The 20,056-nt window shown below is 38.7% G+C and overlaps 1 protein-coding gene across 1 annotated transcript in view; it reads right to left on the bottom strand.

The window, feature by feature from the left end:
- The window catches only part of LOC107728642 (A disintegrin and metalloproteinase with thrombospondin motifs 9), a 41,464-nt gene extending 23,953 nt beyond the window's left edge, over nucleotides 1–17,511 (bottom strand). The window contains exons 1-19 of the mRNA XM_016538905.1: nucleotides 17,203–17,511; nucleotides 16,109–16,491; nucleotides 14,408–14,567; nucleotides 12,929–13,218; nucleotides 11,874–11,957; nucleotides 11,621–11,745; nucleotides 11,232–11,272; nucleotides 11,042–11,147; nucleotides 9,329–9,475; nucleotides 8,939–9,080; nucleotides 8,573–8,677; nucleotides 6,408–6,553; nucleotides 5,923–6,104; nucleotides 4,704–4,840; nucleotides 4,452–4,569; nucleotides 4,174–4,269; nucleotides 1,728–1,894; nucleotides 1,458–1,587; nucleotides 1,102–1,228 (exon numbers count right to left, since the gene is read on the bottom strand). Coding sequence (XP_016394391.1) covers nucleotides 1,102–1,228; nucleotides 1,458–1,587; nucleotides 1,728–1,894; nucleotides 4,174–4,269; nucleotides 4,452–4,569; nucleotides 4,704–4,840; nucleotides 5,923–6,104; nucleotides 6,408–6,553; nucleotides 8,573–8,677; nucleotides 8,939–9,080; nucleotides 9,329–9,475; nucleotides 11,042–11,147; nucleotides 11,232–11,272; nucleotides 11,621–11,745; nucleotides 11,874–11,957; nucleotides 12,929–13,218; nucleotides 14,408–14,567; nucleotides 16,109–16,491; nucleotides 17,203–17,404 — 2,888 coding nt within the window. The 5' untranslated portion in view covers nucleotides 17,405–17,511. The remainder of the gene's footprint in view (nucleotides 1–1,101; nucleotides 1,229–1,457; nucleotides 1,588–1,727; nucleotides 1,895–4,173; nucleotides 4,270–4,451; nucleotides 4,570–4,703; nucleotides 4,841–5,922; nucleotides 6,105–6,407; nucleotides 6,554–8,572; nucleotides 8,678–8,938; nucleotides 9,081–9,328; nucleotides 9,476–11,041; nucleotides 11,148–11,231; nucleotides 11,273–11,620; nucleotides 11,746–11,873; nucleotides 11,958–12,928; nucleotides 13,219–14,407; nucleotides 14,568–16,108; nucleotides 16,492–17,202) is intronic.
- Nucleotides 17,512–20,056: the final 2,545 nt, after the last annotated feature.

Genomic DNA, 20,056 nt, shown 5'->3' with positions numbered 1-20,056 from the left:
CATTCAATTCGCACGGATCGACCGTCACACAGAGAACACGTGATCATGCAGGATACAAATGCACACTTCACAAGATCTCACAACTGGATTCGACTAAGTTTGCAAGGTTTTTGAAATTAGATGTTCATTAGTCATTCAAAGATTTGTTTAAACAATATAAATGCATATTTGCTGAATGCTGACGGCAAACAAGAAAGTATTTTATTGTTTGCCTTTCTATTACTAGCAATATAAAAGCAATCTATATCATTCTTTTTTGTATACATTTTAATTCCTTTGTTTAACAGTTCTATCTGATTATTAGACAGACTTCAGTCCGTGGACAGAACTGTTAACGACGACAGCGAACAAGAGGGAGAATGTGAGCAATGTGTGTTCAGGCGCTGCCGTTCTCAGCGCCGTCAAAATAAAAGTCCCGCCTCGAACGCATCGGCCAAACAGAAAAACTTATCTGCGATATATCGGTCGACCACTAATCCAAACTGTATGCTAAGTGTTAATCATTTTGACAATAGTGGTCCTGACATAAATTTAAATTCTGTCATTAATTACTCACCCTCATGTTGTTCCAAACCCGTAAGACCTTTGTTCATCTTTGGAACACAAACACAAATTAAGATATTTTTGATGAAATCCGAGAGCTTTCTGACTCTGCATAGACAGCAATGTAACTGAAATGTTCCCAGACCCAGAAACGTGCTAAGGACATTGTTAAAATAGTCCATGTGACATCAGCGATTTATCCGTAATTTTATGAAGTTACAATAATACTTTTTGTGCGCAATGAAAACAAAAATAATGACTTTATTCAACAATTCTTCTTCCGCCATTATCGAGAGTACCACGACATATGTGTGTGCATTCTTCTGTTTGTAAACAAGGCGCAGCGCATGCGTGTTCTACAGGATCAGAAAAATCTTGGATTTCATCAAAAATATCTTTTTTGTGTGTTCCGAAGATGAACGAAGGTCTTACAGGTTTGGAATGACATGAGGGTGAGTAATTAATGACAGAATCTTCATTTTTGGGTGAACTATCCTTTTAACTTCTTTCACACACACACACACACACACACAAACACTAGTGAATGTGGACATGTACCTGAGTTCACAGTCTGTGTTGCATGGCTCAGAGATCACAGCTGGTTTGGGAGAGCCATGGCACCGCTGATCAGACACCACTACTCGATCCGACTCACGACTGCACAAGATCTTCCTCTTGCGCTCTCCTGATGCACATAACATACAGCACAAGACATACACAAGTTCAAACACATGTTTGTGATCTAGACAAAGAAAGAAAAAAAAAGTTCCTCATTGCATTCTCCAAATTTCCAAGAAACACTGAACTGGATGACCCCGCCAGCATTAAACGTCTGGTTCAAGTTTACCGAATTCTAAACTGACTTTTCTGGCGAATGTTTCACAAAAAATATTTGTTGCTTCTCTCACACCCACCTTGGCACAACAGACTGCAATCCTGCCACGGGCCGTACGCATCCCAGAGAAACTGCTGAGGTTTGTCCTCTATGGGAATGTTGTAGGAATACCTGACGTCAGGGTTATAGAGGTTACCTACGGATAGCACCTAGTTGGAAAAGATCACATATAGGCCAAAAGTATGGTGTTACAAAGATTTTAAACATTATTCACACGTTGTTAAAATGTGAGGTTTCACAATGTAAGACAACATAAAAGTTTAAATTGAATTCATTGAAGCCATATTACCTGGATAATAATCTCCTCTTCAATGCGGTCAGTGCAGTTGATTCTCTCAACAACATGGTCAGAGCCGCTGTATTCAATAACAGCATTCCCTACTCTGACTTCCCTTTTAAACATACTGACCACAAAATCTCCATTGAGTAAATATTCTGCACGGCTGTTGGACAAGGCTGCAAAACAAAAATGAAACAACATGCATGCTTTATTTTCATTATGTTCAAGCACAAAAAGCAAATATATATTCATGCCACAGGATAAATAATTAAATAGCGTCCATTTGTTGAAACACAAATATCTCTCACTACAAGACCTGCATGACCTAAGGAATAAAACATTTTCATTTACAGTCAGATTTAGCAACAGTCAGGGCAGATTAGGCTAATCGGGGTAAAGAAATCCAGCATTCTGTGAAGAGGCCACATCTTGCTCTACTGAAGTCAGTGTGCTTCAAAAATGCGCACTAATGTGATTATGTAGCTAATTTCCTGAGTTACTTTCCTCACTACTTCACACATTACAATGGCCAACCCCTGGTCCTCATACATAAACACACATAAATGCGCCAAATACACATAGGCATGCAAAGATATCAATAAACACACAAGCACAGCTCAGTAATCTGCTGAAAACAGCACATATGTCCTTAGGTTTGTAGAGTTCTGAAGCATTAACACAAAAACGTTTATGAAAACAACTGCAAAAGCCTCTTGTAAATTAGCTTGCAGTAAATCTTGACATCAGTTCACCTATGGCACATCAAACCATAGGATTCATTTAATTAAGAATTGATCATGATGAATATGCAAATCAATTTTCCATTTGACAACTGTCTTGTAATGATGCATAAAGCATCAGCACTAACTGAATTATAGCATGCTCTATAGACTCTTGTCTTGACATAAATATTACATTTTTACAAGGGATGCATGGTAGAGGTCTGCGCGGGACTATTTTTTTAGTCCCGTTCCCGCCAGGTTATATTCCGCTCCCACCCGCTCCCGCTATATATTCACTCTTTGTTCACCCGCTGTCCGCTTAGAATAATTTTCTTCCCGACCCGACCGTTCCCGCTAAATTTAGATCTCGTTTCCAGAATCTCACATTTAAATTTCTGCTACTGAAAGAGAGAGATAGGCTAACAAATAAAAGTGTAGTCTGCACAAAATTGTATGTTATTTTATTAGTCTTGTCAAGAGTCTTGAATTTATTGACTTTGACTTGAATTTATATGAATTATCTTAAGACACAAAATTCGTTTAATATTTTATGCAACACAGTAGGAAAAAATGTCACAGAGAAAATAAAAATATTGTACAAAAATTGTATTTCTTATTTTTATTCGTCTTGTCAGGATACAATTCGTTAAACATTTACAACACAATAGGAAAAAGTGTCGCAGAGAGAAAAATTTAATAAAATTGTAGGTTGTACAAAATAGCCTATTAGCTATTTTTATTCGTCTTGTCAAAATACTAAATTTGTTTGACATTTTTCTGTTAACACAGTAGGAAAATTGTCGCAGAGAAAAATAAATAAATACGACATCTGTCATTTAAAATTATAGGCTAGGCAAAATATAAACAAAACCGAGTTGAACGGTTCAAGGACAGCGCGCATCCACACTTTGCTCCATCCTTATTCTGCTCGGTCACTCATCGACAACCTGCCAGTTCTGTCTGAGGGCCGTATATTTACCACCGGTACAGCCTGCTCTGAGCATCGTTATGCACATGCATAACAGACCCCACAAATAAAATGCGTGACGCAGAAAGCATGCGTGCATAACAGTCCGAGTGCAGGCTGTACCGGTGGTAAATAAGAATAAAGCGCAGCTATGCTGTTCTGAATGGACGTCGGGAACGGGATATTGTTAGACCACCCGCTCCTGTTCAAATTACACCAGAGTTACCGACCGCTACCGCGTTTTACTCGGGAATTTAATCCCGCGGCGCAAAAAAATCTGGTCGGGTCCCGCGGTTCCTGTGGGAGAGCCGCGGGAATGCAGACCTCTAATGCATGGTATTTTAGTGCCATATTGTTATCTGTCGATTTTAGAGATTATTAAAACTTGTCAGCCAGTGTTGGATATTTAATCGTATGCTCATTTGTCATTACATTTGCCAACATATAATCTTCATTTAAAGTTAATCTTTAAATAATTAAATAACTTTTTTTTTTTATTCAATACTATGTAGAATTGAGTATTTTACAGATTTTAGTATTTTATTAAAGAATATATAGGGTTTTATTTTAATTACAAAATAGTATACAATTTTAATTTAATATGAATATAATATGAAAATAATTATCAGCATGTTTATCAGTGCATGTCTAATTTTTATTATTACTTTTCCAAGTTGTATTTAAATCCTCTGAACTACCATTGAACTACAACTGGGAAAAAAATCATGTTATTGTATTTAATGTCTAATGTAATTTCTTATCTTACCGAGGTAGTTATCATCCTCTGGTTTCCCTGAGTAGCTGTGTTGTCTCACATCTATGTTTGTAGCACCGCTGGGAATTCGCACCACAACATTGTAACCTGCAAAAAAGCAGAAATCAACAAAATATTATTATAGAGTAAATATTATTGTTCTTTTGGTCTGTAATTGGGCTGAACTGCTTGGAACTAAAGCGAATCAAGTTAAATCTGAATTAAACTGCTTTGGGTTGCTTGACTAACATGAAAAGAACTGCGCTAAAATAACAGCCTGTGTCACCTACCATAATGCACTATGTTGAACGTTCCTGCCACAGTCTTGCAAGATGAGTTATCCCCACCACACACTCCACACTTATCTCTCCTGGCCTTGGAGTTTAACACGTGGTCACATCCTGCTTGCTGCAGAAACAGAATGTGGAATTAATTCAAAGGACACTTGAACAGGACTATACAGGACTAATGCTTCAGATTATGCAGGATATTCACTGATTTAGGTGCATTTTCACACCATATAGACACACAAATGCACCCACCCTGCACAGGCCCTGAACACAGATGTCATTGGTATCAGGCCCACACTGCGTGCCATCAATAACTCTGTCCCTGAGTTGGTAGTAAGCTGTACTGCCCGCCACACGACAGAATAGCTTACAGCGATCCTTCATCAGAACTACAGCACACACAGCCATGAGAAAGAGTTAATACAGTCTGACTTACTGTATTTAGGACACTGATAATATGTTTCTCATCACAGCTATTCATCTTTGTACCACACAATTATCAACTTAATTAAAATCTAATTGTGTTTGGTAATTTGATTTGTCTCAAATCACGAGAAAAATCTGGGGAATTGTTTAATGTGGGTTATACATACTGAAAGCAATTATATATTGGTCGAACAATACGTTTGAACTTATTCTATTGGGATATCTTCAACAAATACTGAGGGCATATGAGCTACTGGCAAACATCAAGGGAGAAATTTGCAGTATTATTTCAGTATTATTTGTTTAGTATAACATTATTTATTCATATTTTGAATTAGCTTTTGTTTGTATACTTTCAGTTTTAATTTTAGTTTGTCTTTTTTATTACTTTTTAAAATATTTCTATTTATTATTGTTTATTATTATTATAGTTTAAGTCGTTTCCGTGGAACACAAAAGGAAGATTTGTTGAAGAATTTTCACGGAGCTTTTACAATTTGTAGTGATGTCTTTTAAGCTCCCAAATGACAACAGAGCACCATAAATGTAGCCAAAACTACTGGTGTACATTGTACAGCTTTGTGTGAGGAACAGACCATGTCTGCGTTTCTCAAAAGCATCATAAACTAAGTTGATTGTAGAGACCATTGGTGGCTTACAATGCTTTTGGGAAATGCAGCCCATGTCATTATTCAGTAAAAATCTTCTTCTCTAGTGAGCTGTTAAATCAAGAACTGCTGTTATTGGATCATTGAATCAGTGAGTTGAAATTGGATCATCAACCTTTCGAGAGGGTTCTTTTAATTGATTCAGACTGAATCATTTGTTCACATCAGTTTTTGTGTCACTTTTCAGAACTTAACAGACATGTTCACTATGATCTTATGTTTTTGAAAAAGATCTGCATTATTATTTTTCAAAAATGTAAAGGTTTGGAACGACATGACGCTGAGATTTTAATATTAATATTTAAATATTCATTTTTGAGTGAACTATCCCTTGAATTTTTTATTCTACAACCCATGATGTGCCAGCTGCAACTTACTTCCGCTATACTTTGGCACCCAGCGGACATTTGGAGGTAGACCATTGATGTTGAAGTGCCGCCCATCAAAGCTGGCACACTGTTCCTCCCTGAAGTCTTTCTTTTGCTTGGAGCATGGCTCAGAGTTACAGGAACGGAATTTCATCCTGCGTCCAACACAATACTTCCCCCCATTTCTGGGCCTAAAAGTCATGGAAACACATAAACAGAGCACATATTCACATTGAGAAAATGTAACTACAGTATAAATGAAACTGTCTTTCATAGAAAGTCCCTTTCGCTTTCTTGATGACGTTTGTGTCTGACTGCAATTTAAATTGAGCAAAACCTGCTGTCTACCCATGTGCATTAAGTAAGCAATCTCTTTTGAAGAATATTCTTCTTCAGGATGGCTGTGTTGCTGTCATTTGTCAAGGAACATTGAGAAACCTGGTGCCAATTCACAGTCCAGTGAGGATGCAAGACTACAAAGAGCGGCAGCTTACACGGGTCGGTTGCACTCGCGCACAGCAATCTTGATTCCCCCTCCGCAAGTCCTTGAGCATGTGCCAAAGGGACTCCAGACGCCCCAGGCCCCCTCAGTTGGAACAGATTCATGCTCTTTATGGATGCACAGGCCATGTTTACAATGCTGCAAGCGAGGAGCAAACACAGAAAAGATGAGATCATTGCAGAATCAGTCAGTGCAGCCTGCTTGCTATAAAGTCCACCAACTAGAATGACCAGGAATGATGTTGATACACAGACAATATGATAATTCAAGCCTCTAAGTTATCAATTATCAATATCATCTATTTTAATTTCAATCCATGGTGATTACGTAATAGGTTCTGGGACTCCACCTTTTTTGATGCAGAAATCTTCTCTGAAGATCCCTTTCATACGATTCATGTCAACTTATTTCAATGGCAATAAACTTTATGGAGCAAAGTGCCAAGCTACAGCACTATTCCGCCATCAAACTGCACTTGGGTCAAGCGTTGTGATGCAATGCTCAGATTTAAAACAGTTTCACCCAATGATTACCAGACAATCCACATATTATGGGTGGTCCCTGCGTGAAAATCAAAACAAGCTGCAAGAGACCGGTCCTGTGCATATCTAGATACATCAAGCCACATGATACCACACCGAAAGCATATGACATGCAGGGACAAACAATGTATGGCAGCAATTCGATGTTGAGATACCTAGCAACCATGTAAAATTGCCCTTCTGTGATGCTATCTGCAACGGTTTTCATATGGAGGTCATGAGAAATGCATTGCCGTTCACAATCACTACCACTACGCAAGTCTGACTTGGGTTCACAATCTGGGAAACATTGTAAAACAGAGCCGGGGCAAAGCAGTATATCAGTGAGGACGAGTGTCACTGTGGAAGTGATTTGGTTGCTATTTGGAGGAAATATATGTGTTCGAAGTTACACTGAAGAATCTGCTTTTCATCTGCAAAAGACGTACACAAAACTAATCACATACTCTCCACAAGCAACCAGCCAAATGTATTATTGCTTCACAATAGAAAACGCTACACAAATCTTGGGCCCTATCATACACCCGGCGCAATTTGTTTTTTTTTTGCAAAATGTTTTTTGCTAGTTTCAGCCCGACGCAGTTGTCATTTTCACGTCCTGCGCCACGTTGTTTAAATATCAAATGCATTTGTGCCCATTTGTGCGCCCATGGGTGTGCTGGTCTGAAAACGAGGTGTGTTCAGGCACATTGCTGGCGCGTTGCTATTTTGAGGCAACTGAAATAGACTGCGCCATTGACCAACAAAAACCTGGTCTAAAGTCAATGGCGCAGTAGTTTTTAAAGAGCGTGTTAGTATAGGCGGGTCCACAGCGCGCGTACACTCTGCTTATTACACACACAGGGACGCAGTTCTGGGCAAGAACTCCCTGCGCATCCATGCAGCCTAGCATGGATGAGAGCAGGGAGAGCAGCGATACACCCCCCCACATTTTAGACATCATACACATTTTAGAATTAATCTGATTCAAAGGATAATCAGAAGGCTGAATCCTGACTGACAGAAGAGGAGCTGGGGATGGAGGAGGGTAATTAGCTATTGAGCAATGCGAAAACTGCTGATAATACTGAGAGACCTTATATACGAATAGATAGGTGTTGTATTCCTATAGGTAGATGGGGATCAGCTGAGAGTCAGCTGATGCGAGCTTGATTAATGTGACCTGTCAGAACTAACGCTACGCTTGATAAATATAAAAATGCCTACATGTCATAATGCATAGTCATTGCATGTATCAGAATTAGGCTACCTATTTGCTCGCGCACGAGCAGATCGGTTTCATCTGTGAAGACGCGTTCTGTCTTTGCTTAGGCACAACCCTTTTAGACCATGCGCCGGGCACGCCGACCGTTTTTCCCGTTGTTAAACTAGCAAAAGTGGATTTGGACACGCCCTAAGTGCACCTGCGCCGTGCGCTTTAGACCATGCGCTTAGATCGTTAAAATAGGGCCTCTTATCTTTAAAAGGACAGTTCACCCAAAAATGAAATTTCTATCATAATTTATTCACCATCATGTCATTTAACACAAAAGAAGATATTGTTGGGATCTAAACAACACTGGAGCCTAATGACATTTTTCTAAATATGTTCACATTTGATTTACTGAGTGCTTACCTTTCCAGGAGAACATTCTGTCCCATCTGCCCATGGCATGTGTTGGGTCCGGCAGCCACGCTGGACTCCTTCTGGACTGGTGCACCACAACCTTCGGCACTGTGTCTGCACAACATCCAAACACTTACTGTTAGCTTAAAAAACTCTTAAACACACACTCTTACGCACAAAATTTGTACTGACACTTGTTTTTTCTGCACGCGTAACATGCTTTGAATGTCACTTTGATATTACTAGCTGTACTATGGATTCTGTTTATGGTTTTTTATTAAAAACATCTCCATAAATAACATTAGACAGCAGATAATACACAGTAGAAAACGTCCATGTCAGTATGTTATGCAATTCCCTGAGGGATCTTCTCACCATATATGGGCACACCTGTGTCCCAGGCCCAAATATCAGCTCACATTGTTTATTGACGCTGTATATCTGTCCAGGCAGCTGCTGGGACAAACTGTATGGCCTAGAAACTGGCTCATCGAGCAAACACTCACCATACCCTGTGCTAATGATAAATGATAAACAAATGAGCTGAAGAAAAACAAGACAAACAAGACACAAACAACACAAATGATCTCAGTAAGTGACAGAAGACAAAAAAATGTATCTGTTCCGTTGTTTCCATTCCAGTTGAGAATGTTTAGAAGAAAACAAATGCAAGTTGACGCTGGACATGTGGGGCTCAACATCGAGAGTTCAAACCAACATCACAGGTTCTGTGACTGTGTGGATTGTAAAAGGGGGTTTACATACTCGAGGAACTCTGTGATGTATTTCCGACTACATTTGGACCACATCCAAGGGTTGGTGTAATAGTTGAGCGTAGGGGCCATCACATGTTGCTGGTTCTTGACTCCATCCTCCTTGCATTTGTTACTGTCATCGTGAGGCATGTTGAACCTAAGGGCATGATTGAAAACACACATGCACACACACACACAAACAGGACAATATGATGAGCAGGTTCAGGACACATGTACTCTGATCTGCACACTATCTGTAAGACTGACCAAAGCCAGGTATTTTCACATTTGTAAAAAAAAAATGTATAAAAAAATGTAAAAAAAAAGTTTTTTTGAATTTGAAAATAAAACAAATAAGTCTTTCAGTCTTTCTACTTCAAAATTTCACATTTATTTTAATGTGTTACTTGATGTTTCTTTAAAAAAAAAAATCATATGTATATCACATGTATCTATCTATCTATCTATATATATATATATATATATATAATATGATGATGGCAAAGGTAACCTAAATGAAAAAATAGAAAATAGGGGAAATGAGAATGAACAATGAAATATCCTAAAGCATTAAGGACATTTCAGTAAATATTTAGTGAATACAGCATAAAATAAGTTCATTTTAGTCCAGTTTTTTTTTTTTTTCATTTGTCGTCAATAAACTGTATTATTTATATCAGTATTAAATAGACCTTTTGCCACCCCGCTCTCTAGATATTGCTAGCAATATTGCCAGTATTTAAAAAAAACTATATCAGTTGGCCACCAGTAAGGAAAGTAATAATCCCATGAGCAGCAGAACATATCAAATTCTGGGACAACCATAGGGGAGAGAGGTGGTACGCGCTGCATAGCACTGTACAGCACCAAGACTAAACCCTCACTCAAGCACATGGCACTGATGTCACCACCTGCCACCGGATAAGAATGGAATTCAAAAAGAGAGTTCATTTAAAGGCCTTTTAGAGGTCAATTCCATATGACTGTAAATGCAAACTTAGGCGTAGATCCATTTGCCAATATTGTGGCATAAATATTGTCCTTTTATTGAAGATTTTTACCAAGCTGAAATAGGAACAGATACCGACAGAATGTTTGTTTTACTGTACTTGACCATCATGAGACCACTGTATGAGCCATGACCTCGTTTATTAAGATAATTTACCTCCAAGACTCTATTAAGCTAAAAAAAAACAGAGCATAACTGAGTCATTTCAGCAGTGGTGAACAGACCTTGAGAAGTTGCACAGACTATTATCGAGCTGTACAAACGGCAATGACATCTCCCCAAAACATACCAAAATAAAAGACTAAAAAATAGGACAAAAGGCAGTGAAGAGGCCTGAGAAACTTGCAGACTGGTGGACCTTGAAGAAGTTCTACTACAAAAGTAGAACACAATAGTAGATAAATTAATTAAAGATAATTTAGTTCTAGGTATAATAAGATCTCTTCTCAAGCAAAGTCAGTGTGACAAACAGCATTTATAACGTAGGAGATGTTACAGCTCAAAAAGCATTTGGACACTTAAGCCACACTCAAAACTTTAAAAATAAATGATTTAAAGACAATTATTTGGACACTTAAGCCACACTTAAAACTTAAAAGTGCATGACTGTCATTGTGCTAGAAAGCAAAAAATTTATTCAAGTGGCATTTATGTTGAAGGGGGAAAGTATGCGCACATTTACAAAGCGAAATATTTCACAAAAATTGTACTCACACATGGCCAAGCTCATGAGCGATGGTGAAAGCAGTACTGAGTCCATTATCCTCATTAATACTGCAACTTCTGTAGGGATCACAAACTGTACCCAGCTCAGCAAGACCTGAAAGTGCATGAGAAAACACCGTAGTTAAACTGTCAACTTTAATATGATCATAATCACCATTTTCACACAAAGATGATTTACCTAAAGTGTCACACTTGTCCCGAGCACGACAGATGTCCTGCCTAAAATCAAAAAAAGGACAAGGCTTCACAAATTTGGCCACCCTTTTATCTTGCATTTGTGTCTGTGCTGTCCTTTGCTTTCTTATTTATGCATGCATTCATGGCCTTGAAAAGTACAGCCTAAGTAGTTGTAGCACCATAAATAATTACTTTGTTACTCAAATCATTTCTGTACTGCTTTGCTCAAGGTTCACACCAAGTATAAAGTTTCTGTGTTGCCAAATGAATGGCACTGAAATCATACTGTGGAGAGAGGACACAAAACATAGCAAAACTAGACTTCATGATCGTATGTTTTGTATTCTACAACACCTGTGAGCAATAGGAATAGGTAAAGAGAAAAAATACCTTGTGATTAGGATGGCGGTGTCGTGATGCGAGTGATGATTGTCATCCGGGTGGTTCTGACTCTGCTGCCATATGCAGAAGTTTTTCAAACTGGCTTGTGCATTGAAAGAGATAGTGGGACCATCCTATAGAAGACAGATCATAACATTTGAATAAGGTTAAGGTTTAACTGTAAAAAAACTGCTTAAGTACATTTTAAAAGCGCCCTTAATGCAACCATTAATTACCACACTTCCACACAAAGAACTCTTACCAGCTCATTCTTTATGATGACCAACTTCACAATAACAATGTTAATCAGGTTTCCAATGCTGGGATCCTTATAGATGGAGGAAACCTAAGTGAGAGAACACAAACAACTGGAATTCATTGTGAGGGCTTATAATTACTTTACAGCAGGGGTCTCAAACTACCGGCCTCAGAGAGTTTCAGCTGTTATTATATTATACACTACTGTTCGGGGGCAGTAGGACTGTACGAAATTGTACTTTTATTCTGCAAGGATGCATTAAATTGATCAAAAGTGACAGTAAAGATATTTACAATTTTACAAAAATATTATATAACTGTTTTCACCATTGATAAGAATAAGAAATGCCTTTTTGAGCACCAAACCAGTGTATTGGAATGATTTCTGAAAGATCATACGACACTGAAGACTGGCGTAATAGCTGCTCTAAATTCAGTTTTGCCATCAGACAAATAAGTTACATTATTTTAAAATATATTAATATAGAAAACAGTTGTTTGTTTTTTAATTCACATTAATCTTACTGTAATTTGATCAAAATATGCAGCCTTGTTGAGAGTAAGAGACTTCTTTCAAAAACCTTTTAGAATGTTTGTAATCATCACAAAATATTTCAATCAAAATATTATCACTCAAAATGTGAAAGTACTTGGTAGGGTGGTTTTTACATTTGCTGTCTTGATTTTTTATATACACAAAGACCTTGTTGAACACGTGATGTTAACCCCAGCTGTTGAAAAAAAATGTTTCTTGGCCATTGAGAACTAGCTTGTGCTGCCAGATCCTGCTGAGAATTCAGCCTTTGCCAAGATCAAAATATAGGTCATCTAACCTCCCTGTGAGTTCCAACGAAAAAGCATCTAAAGCATGCAGTCCATGCAACATACCTGATTTTATTTGTTTTATATTCAACATTCATCAAGTCTGTCAGACATATTCACCCCATGCTAATAATCTGTCCCGTAAGAGCATAGTAAGAGCAAGAGCACCAGACCTAAAGCAGACCCAGACACAAACCCATCAAACCAGGAGGCTATTATTAACTGGGCAGAACTTACAATGGACATCAGTGTAAGAATGTAGTGCTGGAGGTTGCTTCCATGATGTTCCACCATCTTGCTGTCTGCCACAACCATGACTTCAACAAAACGGGGGTAGGAAAGGAAACGCTTTGATCTCCGGTGTGGCTTGGAGTCACTGCTTTCATTAGCGGAGTTGTGCTTGTTTTCTGAGGAGGGGAAGGGGGCAGAGAAGAGTCTGGAATTAAGAGTCTCCAGGTCGGACAACATGCTTGAGGGCAACTTTCTCTTCAGTCTGTTCCTGTGTCTGCGGTGTGGCTCTTTATGTCCTGCATTAAAGGAGGAAAACAATACATAAAGTGAACTGATTATGCATCCAAGGAGGGTTAATCATTATCTATATTAGATGATAATATGGATTGTAGACAGGTGTGCCTCCATAAAAGTGAATGCATGCAACCGCTCAGGGTCAGTAAAAGCTAGTTTGAACTGAAGAATGTTTCTTGAGTGCCAATCAGTCTATTAGAATGATTTCCGAAGGACCATGTGCCACTGAAGACTGGCTAAAAATTCAGCTTTGCCATCACAGGAATAAATTCCATTTTAAAATATGATCAATTGCAATAATATTTCACAAAAAAAGTGTACTGGGAATCAAAATTAATTCTATTCCACTAGACAAAAAGAAAGCCACAATGGAGCTTTCAATAAAACTCTTGCAAACTAAAATAAGTTCTTCTCCCAGCACTTTTGGGGGCTAGATGTTTCCTTTACATAACACAATACCAAAGAACACCAAAGGGGTAATTCAAAAAACAAAGCTGCTGTTGAGTGCTATTGATGCGCAGCAGCGTGTATTAGCCCTGTCCAAATTTATTTTTGTAAAACTGAATTTACAAACACTTAAAACTGGCATTGCTTTACTAGAATGCATCTCACCACGTGGCTTTCACGGTATTGGGCCTCTTGAGTTCCCTTATCTTCAGGCCACAGGAAGTGCAAGAGTCAACAGGATTTTGTGGCAGTAAACTAAGATTGGAATGATACCAAGAACTTCCAAAATGATTTTTTCCTTTTCCACTGATTTCTACTCAATGACATTTCAAAATAGAAAAGCAAAGGATGCAAAAGAAACCATGAATAGCGCTATGAGTATTTCAATGCCAATTATAGCATATCCGTTTCTGTGCCTAGAAGCGTTGTGCTGTGCTTATATTCATAATCGTATTTAGATTTACAGAATTATAACTGGTTAATTTAATTATGCATTAACAAATTATTTGCAAAACTACATATAAACAATATGGTAAATGAATGCTTCTTATCTTGAATATGAGTCAGTACAATGCACTGGGAGTCACTGAATTCACTGCAGCGATGCAAGATCCAGTATGGTCCAGTACAGTTTTGTTATTGTAAATAATACTGACATTGGTTTATTTTAAAGTTTAAAATCAGATGTTTACCTCTCAAAACTTTTCCACTCAAAAGGTAAGACGTGCGCATCTTCCTGCTTACCTGAAGTTTCACATGCAGTTGAGTCATCTACAGTCTTTTTTGATGCATCTTTTCTGTACACGACATGAGGTTTGATGTGTTCTTCTTCATAATGTTCACCATTGTAGCTATGAAGGGGTTCCACAAAAAACTCCCCTTCTGGTGACCTGAAAGTGCCAAGCTAAAACAAACAACAAAGTTTAAATTGGTCCGCAGCCAGTGAAGTCTATAGACACATTCTGTGTGTGACTGTAAATTGCCCTTACAACTTCCCCCTAAGATTTGATTTACGTACAAATCCTAAGTGGCTGATGGAGTGATAAAGTAAACATACATTGCATGCATATCAGTGTACTGGCCTCAGGGGGGTAATGAATGCAGAATGTTGTTGATAACTATCAGAACATTCTGCCACACTTACGAAGCATAAAGTTTTGAAATGTGAATTTCCTAAAAGTCAGCGAGAAGCACATTGGTAAACGCTCTCCTTATCTTCAAGAAGAAAAATATTGAACAGGTTTGAGGCCGGTTATTGTATTACAGATAACACATTTTAGACAAATTGTTTGTATACACGTACCTGAGCATTAAGGGATACAAACTGGCCATCCCAAACAAGCCTGACAAATTTACTAAAAATTGCCGGAGATTCTGCATAAGAATACATGTGCAATAACTTTAACATTAAAATACCATATAACCATATAATCTCCCGGCTACAGGCACTCTATACTAATGGGGGTAGTGTTATCTAGGCAGGCAATCCAAACTTCATAGGTTCAAACCCTGAAAGGAGGAATAAATGAATCATGTTGTGTCAGATTTTCTTCAATGTGTAGATTAAAATGTAATAAAATGTTAACATAACATTTTCTCTTTTTGGTTTTGTTAAATGTTTTGAATATTTTAAACCAACATTATGGTTTACCTTATGGTGCTTGAGGACAATCAAGAGCAAACTCGAATGCAAACATCAGATTAATTGAAAAGGCGGCTAATTAGGGACACAGATCCTTCCGCTTTCACTGAAAGCCTAGGCCTACAGTTCTCATGATAGCATATTGAAAAATATTGGACATATAATGCTTTCTGACAATCTCCATTGACAGACATTCAAAAGTAACCAAATATTCTTACATAGATATAGCCTAAATTATTTTTAGCATCACCATCTAAATGTTTTATATAGAGCTTGCATTGCCTGGATGTCAAGGACAACGTAACAACGAAAGCATCACTAAATACGGTTTGAATAGGTTCTTTGAAACGATCGGAAGAACCGATTCGCTAGTTCGTTCCCAAGACTACTTTTGATCTGTGAGAAACTGCGTCACATGGCACGACCTCACGTTCACATCAACAGATGACATCTGAGTCCCATATATGGACTGCCGATGACGTCGGGCACACTACTGCTGCTTATGCCACTGATGAGTGTGCGTCACCCAGCTCATTTACAGAGCGTAATTTTGTATGATACCTGATTTAACATGTTGGGAAAATACTTTCGAAGCGATCTGTCTCAAAATTGGTGCGCATGTATCCGACTAACTAGCTCCAAACTTCTTTGTGCGATTGTGTGCGAGTAATTATATAACCACATAGGAAGGATCTGGGGTGCATATTAACATTTGCAAAGTTTCCGAATGCATACTGCGACCTGTATCGCATAAATTATGATTAAGATAATTATTAGTAATAATAAACGTTTGTTAAACTCACCAAACCGGAGCAGAGGTTGATTACTGCGGTATGCTCCTGCCCAGCGTTCACATGTCCTTTATAAAAGCAGTGCTGGTACTCCGTGTCCTCCTCCTCCCCCTCTTCTGAATTATAACCTTCACTGGATGCTCCGAGTATCGTGACAGTGTAAACTGGCGCAATAAATCCCGACTCGAGCGTAAGATTAAGGTAATAGTCCTGCCCAAAGGCAGATAGTTGGTAATAGACGTGCGGAGAGGTCCAATGATGGGAGATGTTGCCGGTTACTGGGTCGGTACTCCGCTTTCTCCTCTTGAAGTGCACGCCGGTTGGCAGTTTGTCACCGGATTCATTCACTCTGGCCGGAGTTACAATCTCATACGCGCCAAAATGCGATAATTTCGCTGTGGTAGAAAGCAGAGATTGAGTAGTAAAATTAAGTAACAACAAGTCAGTCATTCTATATATGTCGTTTGCAGTGATTTGTAAAGTACATTTTTGTGGCATTTAAACTTTTTTTTTTTCAGACAAACTGTCTAAATGATCAAGTATTGCTCTGCGCGTCTATGTAACAAACAGGTAACAGGGTTGACAGTTTTACATTTTAATTTGGCATTACAAGATAGAGAAACTACACTTGCTAGAAAAACAATTTAATGTCGAAATTTCTTGAAATACCTACTAATCATGGTAACAGGGTTGACAGTGTAAGGTCGTGTCTACCCTTAAACATAAAAACATAAAGTAATGAAAAAGAGAACACTTAAACCTGTACTTGAAGAGCTCACTTAGAGAATTATTCTCAAATAGGTAAATATAGCCTAATATAGTAACAGGGTTGAACACAACTTTAAGTTTTATTTAAATAATTCATTGTCAGCCTACACTACTTTCAAAATATATATATAGAAAAAGCTCCATCAAAATAGTTGCTAACTGTTTTTTCCCCTAAGACTCCACGAGATAAATCAGGTGTCAGTCCGTTACTATTACTCGAAGACTCTTCATACAGCGCGCTATGAATTCTGAAGCAAGCAAGGAAAAGTCATTCATTCTCCGCGCCTCAAGGTTCTGAGTTGATTCAGAGAGTAAAAGATCACGAAAAGAGCTCATACCTTTCTCTGAACCTCGCGGTGTCCCTGCTGAAGCTACTGCATTCATAAAATCAGAGAGTAATACTAAAAAACCTAGTCCCCAGAAGAACAAAAACATGATTGTCCACGTTAAAAAAATCAATGCAAGCAAGCCCGAATTCAGTATTCCGCTGTCTCTTGAAACCGCGCTCAAGCCGGGATTTCTGCCGTACGGTTGCCACATCCAAACCGTTTCTCCTCTACTTTATAGAAGTGACTTCCATGTCGCTAACAAGCGCTCGGTCGGAGCTCTTGGTTTGCATGCATAATACCAGAAAGGGGGTCGATGCAACTGTGGTGGTCTCCAGTTTGCTGATTACTCTAGCCGAGACTTGGGCGTACTCTAAGAGACACCCCTCTCTCAGAAAGCCACTCCTGCCATATGTGTCGCTAATGCAGCGTGCAGACTAAACTTCATTTTAAAATCACTGAATATGTTACTCATAACGATCATGCACACGTGCATTATGTTCTTGTTCCTACTTCAGACTGTGCAGTTATGGCTACATTCAGTTCCGTTGCCTCTCTCTCATAAGATAGTTCTTAGACTAATTGACGTTTACATTAATACAAACAGCTTTGGGTCAATAAATAAACTTCCAAATTTAAAGAGCAAGGAGCGCTGTAAATTTGACCACCTGACCTTCAACATAATCTTGAATAGAATATGACATGATATATATTACTGATAAAGTCCACAGAGTTTCTCTTGTATATGGTAGTTTCCCACTTTTCGGGCTGTTTTTAAGCGTTTGTGTCTGTCCCAACACCTGTGTCCCAGCAATGTGCATTTATATGACTGATAAGTGTTTTTCAGTGGCCAGTGCTGATACCAGTTATTAGGCAGCAGGGTGGCTGAATACCAATATATAATGCTGATATTTGTGATGTAGACTATTATAAAGCAATTGAGACATATCCTTGTATGCTGAAATTAAACATGTTACGCAGGATTCACTAAAATATACTTTAATAACAAATGTTACTTTGCACTCTGATAGCTAATTATGCGAGAATCACTTTTAAATCACTGCATGAGCAGTAAAAACATCTTGGCTCAATACATATGGTTCCTTACAGCCACAAAATCTTCCGGAAGGTATTCTCTATTTACAGTTACATTATCTTCTCTGAAGTTATAATAAACCTGCTTCATGGGATTCATTTGGGTTATAGATTTGGACAAAGCATAGTACAGTTTTCCATTAAGTTTAGATGAAAAGAGTTGGAGATTCTATCTACACTGTAAGATTTCCTGGAGTGAATATGGATTTCACCATGCACCAGCTGTAAGGCTGCTTAAAGGAAAGTATGAATGAGCGAGAGCGAGAGAGAGAGGCTGACTGTAGCGTGTCGGACTTGCAATCGTGTAACAAGGGTGACCTCAAGTCAGTGTAAACTTCACTTCCTCTTGGCTTTGATGAGATGATAAGAACTAGAAAGCTTGAATGGATGCTGAAAGTTGACTCGAGTGTTCAAAGAAGGGTCAAGATGAGTCACTGAATGTCCCTGCACCACTATGCTAAACTTTACCTCACAATCATCCGATAATCAGACATACAGCAAGATTCCCAGGTTGCTTTTTTCTTTTCTTTCAAGCTTGATTTTTTTAAAGGGGTCATATGATGCGATTTCAATTTTTCCTTTCTCTTTGGAGTGTTACAAGCTCTTCTTTATGCTTCTGCATAAAGAAGATCTGTAAAGTTGCAAAGACTAAAGTCTCAAATCCAAAGAGATATTCTTTATAAAAGTTAAGAGTCAGCCACACCTACCTAAAAACCCATATTTCAGCCCATGTAGTAACCTTGTAGTACCCACATAAAAAATAAAGCTGGGGCCAAGATGGGTCTTGCGCATGTTGCCCAGTTGGGGCCCACCTGTTGGCAAGTACAATCCCACATGAAATCCATGTGGGCAATTGACATTGGGCCATTATGGAACCCGCGGACAATCCCATTTTGGGCCCACTTTTTCAGCCCATGTCAAACCCACATGGGCCCCACACACAAATGTTGGCTGGGAAAGTAACAATTGCGAGAAATTAAGTCACAAATGTGTGAAACTTTTTATCTCACATTGTAACTCTCAGAATCTTAAAGGGGACATAACACAAAAGTTTCACGCAATCTCATGTTAATCTTGAGTACCAATAGAGTAGTATTGCATCCTTCATATCGCCAAAGACCGTGCTGGTCGCTGAGGAAATACATCAACTTCACGCTGTGGATCGCCGGATCGGCTTTCACCGTGGACGTAGCGGAGTCCATGTGGTTGCCGCAAGCCTCCTTCGTCGAATCCACCGGCTGTGCCGTTCTCAAGCCCGCCGCCTCTGCTCACTCTAGCCCCCGGCCTCTGCTCACTCTAGGCCGCCGCCGCTCACTCTAGGCCGCCGTGTGTGACGCGGTGTTTTTAAGTCACAAATGTGTGAAACTTTTTATCTCACATTGTAACTCTCAGAATCTTAAAGGGGACATAACACAAAAGTTTCACGCAATCTCATGTTAATCTTGAGTACCAATAGAGTAGTATTGCATCCTTCATATCGCCAAAGAGTTTTTAGTTTTATCATATTTTTAAAAGAAAAATACAGCTTTACGATTCTCTCCGAAAACAACTCCGAATGCATGGGTTGCATTCTGACCCCCTGTGTGTTTTGTCATAATAAACTTTTTAATATCAAATACAAAGCCGAGTCAGAGTGCTGACAGTGCTAAACTGAACATAGACACTTTCCGAGATCTACAGCAGCTGCTTGGGGTCTTTTCCAAATCCAAGCACTTCACAAACCTTGTACTGCTCCATGGAATGAGAACACCACAAATTAAGTAAAGCAGGG

This window comes from Sinocyclocheilus rhinocerous, unplaced genomic scaffold (assembly GCF_001515625.1).
Source record: "Sinocyclocheilus rhinocerous isolate Xijiao unplaced genomic scaffold, SAMN03320098_v1.1 scaffold757, whole genome shotgun sequence".
Taxonomy (NCBI): Eukaryota; Metazoa; Chordata; class Actinopteri; order Cypriniformes; family Cyprinidae; genus Sinocyclocheilus; species Sinocyclocheilus rhinocerous.
The sequence above is the reverse complement of the archived record's forward strand: the minus strand, read 5'-3'. Positions and strand labels throughout refer to the sequence as shown.